Here is a 6000-nt window from a genome sequence, read left to right as displayed (position 1 = left end):
GGATGACCTTTATAACAAGAAATATTCAATATACGAGGTGAGGTTTATTTTGGCGAAACATATGGATATGCTTTGTCATGTGGTCAATATTACTTTGAGTCAGATTTCCTTTTTAAAATATGTCTTTAACACCAGGAAGTTTATATCCAAAACTGTACTCAACATCCTATGAAACAGAAAAGTGTCAGTGACTGTGTCCTTTCACTGAGGAGGAAATAAGATTAAATATTTGTCTAAAGGCTAACCCCCCCCCCCCCATGGTTGCTTCCTCTCTTGTGTCACCAGGGTTATATAAACCACACACCTACCTGCAGAGTTGTGTTACTCGAGGCACAACCCACTGAAGACAGCCAAGATGGTAAGTGATGTGAAACGCTTAATTCCTAAGATATTTTTTCATTCTCCTGATGGACAAATTCAGTATCTTGTTATTCCTTATTGTAGTAATGTGATTATTCTAAGTTCAAAACAAGAATATTTTCTATTTTCTCCAACTTCTACAGCCATATTCTATAATCTAACTATTCAATGTTTTAATTTAATGTTTAACGTGCCTGAATTTCTAAATACACACAATGGAGAGATTTTCTTTCTGATTGGACCTTAACTAATCATCAATTCAAACATATATTTACTCATTTCAGATTATATAATTAAATATATGTGAGATAGATAGTTTGAAAGAGATTGTGATTAACAGTCATAAACACAGATTTTGTGAATGCGCTAACAGCTTAAGTCGCACCTTTCTAATGTTTTTGTATTTTCTCAACAATCATCACAGGGACACTGAAATATTTCTCACTTTTACAGTGTGATTTGGTTGTTGTAATTTTACATGTGATCAGTACAGAATCTGAGTGACAAATCTAAAATTCCCATTTATTTTTTGTGCAAGAAGTGCTTACCTTAATCTAAGCAAAGTAATAATTCTCAAAATCTCAGAGTCTCAGTGGTCAACTCAGTCACTTCACAGTAGAAAGTCCTAATCCTCTTTGACCCCTCTGAGACATGGATGTATTGTGAGGTATAAAATCATACAATAGGCTGTTAACAGAACACAGGCAATGTGCTGATGTTATACTCGCAGGGAAGTTTAACTTCCAGTCAATAATTAAATCAGTACTGATATGTGATAGGGGTTAAGACATGACTTCAAAGAATATATTGTGAGGTACGGTATCTATGGGTGTGTTACACGTATGTAAGTTCATGTGTAACCATGAGGTGATGCTCATCATATAGATAAGAAGCATAGTAGTGTATGGAATTTATTGCATTATTGATTAGATGAACAGGTGACTGGGAAGAACATTCCTGGTATGCCGTGGTGTTTTTTGGATTTTTTCTTTCCTGGAGTGCAAACTTTAAAATATGGGTGTTTTATTAGTTTGTTTTAGTTGTCTTATAGCCACACATATCCACACCTTTTAGAAAGGTGTGTTAGGGGTACCTATAATGTTTGCAGATCTAACATGGCATAAAGTCCGTGCATGGGCGTCTTTATATGGTTTTATTATCTTCATATGACGACCACATGTCAACGGACAAATACTGTGCCTTCCTGTTTCAGTACTTTTACAGCAGAGGCTACAATGTTCCACCCTGGTTGATCATCAACAGCTAAGATAAGAACACCCATGATCATTACTTCACCCACCAGTGCACAGTGTGCACATGGTCATGATTTGGCTGTGAAATATTCCTAAATTAAAAGCCAAAGCATTTTTTTTCAACCTGTAGATAAAGTGACAAACTAGATAAGATCAATAAACGTGTTCTCATTGCAGAAGGATTAACATGAGGGACAGAGCAGTCAGCAGTTCACATTTATCCCTGCATTTTGTAAAATATTTTTCAAGATTGGTGGTCTGGTCCAAACTTTAGTTGTACTAAACTAAAATAAAAAGACAATCAGTTCTGCAAATATCATTAAAGTATGTTCACTTTTATCCTGTGTGAAGTGAAGTTAGCTCTGAATACTGCTTTAAATCTATGAAAAACTCATTTTAGTTAAGAAGCATTTATCGATCCATCGATCGATCCATCGATCGATCCATCGATCGATCGATCGATCCATCCATCCATCCATCCATCCATCCAAATCAGTTCCCTTTTTCCTCTTTTTCATTTCCCTCTACAGAAAGTCAAGAACATGTCATTCAAGGAGGGGGCTGAGTTAAAAATCCGCATCAAGCCCAAGGATGACTGCAACTCGTAAGTTCTCCTAAGAAAGTTGTCAAGTCAGGAGCGTAGATATAGATTGTGCACACATTATGGTTACAATGGGTAATTCTACATATAAACTATTCAATTCAGTAAATAATTCCTTTAGTATTTTTATACAGATAGGCAGTGATGATGGCTGGGTAATATGCACATTCATGTTGTCCAATGTCATGATCATGTGACGACATACAATATATAGCTAGGGCCCATCATAATAGCCTGCACTGGGGCCTAACTACCTTATGCCACTTGGTCAAATGGTGAAGAACTTTCTGAAATTGTATCAGATCCATTGTCTCTGGTTTAGCCTTTAGATGTCAGTTCGATTACATTGAATTGGAGGAGGAGGACGCTGGCATAGTGTACTGTGAAACAGCTTAATGTTCCATCCACTTCTTTCCTTTTTCATTGCACTCTTTTGACCTCTGTGTTCTTGCCTTCACTGCAGCTTTGCTATCAACATCGGTCATGATGATGAGAACATCGCCATGCACTTCAACCCCCGTTTCGAATGCGGCTGTGACACTAATGTCATTGTCTTTAACTCCTTGTCTGGGGGATGTTGGGGTGACGAGCACCGCGAGGGAGTTTTCCCTTTCTCACGTGGGGAGGAATGCAAGGTGTGTTGGGAGAGTATGATGGTCTTTGTCCATGATCGGTCATGCTTCAAGTCGGTCTGATGCCAAACAGCAGAAAATTGAAGTCTTTTACATACATTTAAATACAAGGTTTAGTCTAAAGGAGGTAACTTTGGAACATTTAATACACATACAGTGTACTCTTTAGCCTTAACTTTAAAGTCAGACAAGGTAACTTTTGCTTAATATTAATCACTGACACCACACGATAACTTAAGTCATATAAATAAGTCACCGTAATCTACTCATGTAAGAACAAGAAAGGTTTTCTCAGCAAAAGATACGATAAGAGTATTTTGACCCGAGACAGGGTGTGTTTTATTGCTCACAATTTCAACCTTTCATTTGGAGAAAGTCCCTTTCATTTGGAGAAAGTCAAGTGCTCTTACTTCATATAGTCTCATTAAGCCTGTTTCCTTTTCACTCTAAATTGATGCTTGCTTAATTCAAGATTTAATTATACATCATCAATAGGATGACATCATAATATTCTTTATTTTTTATATATATATATATAGATATATTATATATATATATATTATATATAATATAATATCTATATATATAATAAAGAATAAAGACTGCTATAAATCAAAATGTTACTTTAAATATTTCACATCACATTGTGCAGCACCTAAAATGGCAAAATAGCTCATTCCACAGGCAAAACTGTCACAGCTTCTTATGATTTTATCGTTGTTTATACAACAAGGGCTCAAAGCTGCTTTTGGTTGTGAGCACAGTTCACACAAAGATCTTTCTGTGTTTGAAAGAATATTGTTGCGGACCACTGGCAAAGTACTTTTGCTGTAATCATTGCAGTCATTTGGCCTAAGTTCAGTTTTCGTAATGTCTTTTGCCATAAGGTTTGGTATATGTGCTGTAACCCTGTTAGGTCAACAGAGTTATACAATCATGAAGGGGTTTATGGGCTCATAAAATTTAATAGCCCCTGAGACAGAGCTTCACCTATCTATCTCAGTCATTCCCTTAACAATCATGTTCTCCTATCCTTTTGTTGCAACCCGTCTGACACGGAAACATTGAATTTTGTGATTTCTCTTCTTCTCTTTCTCTTCTTAGTTTTACATCAACTTCAACAATGAGCAGTTTTACATCAAGCTTCCTGATGGCTCCATGGTGAACTTTCCCAACCGTCTGGGAGACGTCAAGTACAAGTACTTTGATGTCAGTGGTGATGCAAGGATTGTCGGCATCAAGATCAAGTAGAGGCTCAACTCTGCTTAACCTTCTGACTCTTGATGATGGCCCATCCTTTTTTTGTTGGTGAAATAGTCTGTTTTACATTACTGAGCTCAGGCCTGCTTATTCATCTTTGCTCCTGCTAAGAGCTATGGAAAAATAAGCCTAAAAATGTATACCAACATGCATGGCATGCTGCTGATGTAATGAGAGTAATTGGCCTAAAGAGGGAGCCATAGCAGATCTTACCTCATTATGCTTGCTTGACATCTCATCGGTCTTTGGGTTTGTTAATAAATGCTGTGAAAAAGAAACAACAACAATAAAAATACAAGTGTAATCTCTGACTGTTTTCTTTTATTCAACATTCATTAAAACACATACCTTTTAAATAGATTATAAATATTGCATTGAAAACAAAGAAACTATCCAGACTTGTGTCTAAATCAGTTCATTAAAAATATCCCACCTGAAGAGTTGTTTCTGATTTTGGTCACTTTCACATGATCCTAATTCTGACCAGTCAGACTTGTGACAATTTGGCCTCAGTGTGTGCAGTCACATTAAAATTCAGGCATGTTTTAAAGGTGGGGCAAGTGATTTTGGAGAACACCATGATAAACATTTTAATATAGTGCAAATAACAACACAGCAAGTAATATATGTATGTTGTGAGTTTGCAAACTGCCTCTAAAGTTGCTGCTGCTCAGCTGACATGCAAGAAGGATGAGATGATTTCCAGAGGTATAAAGTAACAAATTACAACAAGTAGTTATGACACTATTTAATCTATTTTGTCACTTTTAAAATCATAATATGGAGTAGACCTACAATCTGAATTATATCCAAACTTTTAACCTGCATTTTAGTATCCAATTGCCAGGGACAGACAAGTGGCAAAAGTACTGTGAAGTGTCTGTTCTATTTTTCAGCTTGCCGCAGAAGAGTCTGGCAAGAAGAAGATTCTGTGGGCCAATTAAATTCATGCGTAGCTACTGTAGCTAAAATCACAATAACAGTATATCTTGGCAAACTAGTAAGTAAGCAAGTCATTTCACAATTTCTGACAAACAAATCCTGGCTGAAATAATAAGTTAGTGTTGTTGTGCTGTTTTGTGTGGCACGCCAAGCCACTTTATTATTCCCCATTAACAAAGCCAGGCTCAAGCTGGTGGACTGTAAAAAGATGTTCACTGAATAATAATAAAAAAAAGGTGTATTGTATTGGTTTCAAAGTCGGAATTTTGTGCAGGCACTTAACCAGATATAAACGTCAATACAGTGGAGCTGTAGATTATATTGCTCTTCAAGATTGTAAATGTAAATGTTATGTACTTTATTTATAGAGCCCTTTACAACAGTCTTCAGTGCATGCAAAATATGAAGTAATCAAATCAGTGCATGTTTGAAAAATCTAAAAAGAGATGTCAACACACATCAAAGTGAATTCAAAATCTGATAAGAGCCACAGATTCTGCATAATGAGCACAGATGATGCCTTCATGAAGTCTGTGACACTTATTATTATTTTCTTTAAAAAGGGTGCCCTGTTAAAACTAGACTAAGAAATTAGTAAAATATGTAATATGAACAAAAAAAGAGTTGAGCTATAATTCAGAATTCATCATTAAGGCTTGTAGCGTGAACAGACTGTAAGCATAGAGCAGATAATAGACGATGAAACCGAATAATGCAGAAGGAGGGACAATATACGAGAGAGGTGAGATGAGGCACATTCATATGGAGACAATTTGCAGGAGGACTCAAAGAAGGTAGCCTGAGGCTGAGGAATGTGGCACAATGCAAGCACATTCCCTGAACAGAGATGAAATATCCTTCACAGTACCTGTGTGAGTTTGTGCATGTGTGTAAGGTGTATGGCAAATGGGAGAGCAAAGAAAAAAACAGAAGCAGATAAGTAATTGATTGC

At 36.5% G+C, this 6000-nt stretch overlaps 1 protein-coding gene across 1 annotated transcript; it reads left to right on the top strand.

Annotated features, from left to right (window-relative positions):
- The first annotated feature begins 325 nt into the window (after positions 1 to 325).
- Positions 326 to 4414, top strand: lgals2b (lectin, galactoside-binding, soluble, 2b). Its single transcript, XM_010737924.3, has 4 exons — positions 326 to 358; positions 2144 to 2217; positions 2678 to 2849; positions 3951 to 4414. Exons 1-4 carry the CDS (start codon positions 356 to 358, stop codon positions 4095 to 4097), a joined length of 396 nt encoding a protein of 131 aa, XP_010736226.3. The 5' UTR covers positions 326 to 355; the 3' UTR covers positions 4098 to 4414.
- Positions 4415 to 6000: the final 1586 nt, after the last annotated feature.

Source organism: Larimichthys crocea, chromosome X, assembly GCF_000972845.2.
Source record: "Larimichthys crocea isolate SSNF chromosome X, L_crocea_2.0, whole genome shotgun sequence".
NCBI classification, from domain to species: Eukaryota; Metazoa; Chordata; class Actinopteri; family Sciaenidae; genus Larimichthys; species Larimichthys crocea.
The sequence above is the reverse complement of the archived record's forward strand: the minus strand, read 5'-3'. Positions and strand labels throughout refer to the sequence as shown.

Excerpts from the sequence above, each read along its gene's own strand:
- lgals2b (XM_010737924.3), top strand. Across the intron at positions 2,218-2,677 it reads CCCAAGGATGACTGCAACTC|CTTTGCTATCAACATCGGTC; the intron begins GTAAGTTCTCCT and ends CCTTCACTGCAG. Across the intron at positions 2,850-3,950 it reads CACGTGGGGAGGAATGCAAG|TTTTACATCAACTTCAACAA; the intron begins GTGTGTTGGGAG and ends TTCTCTTCTTAG.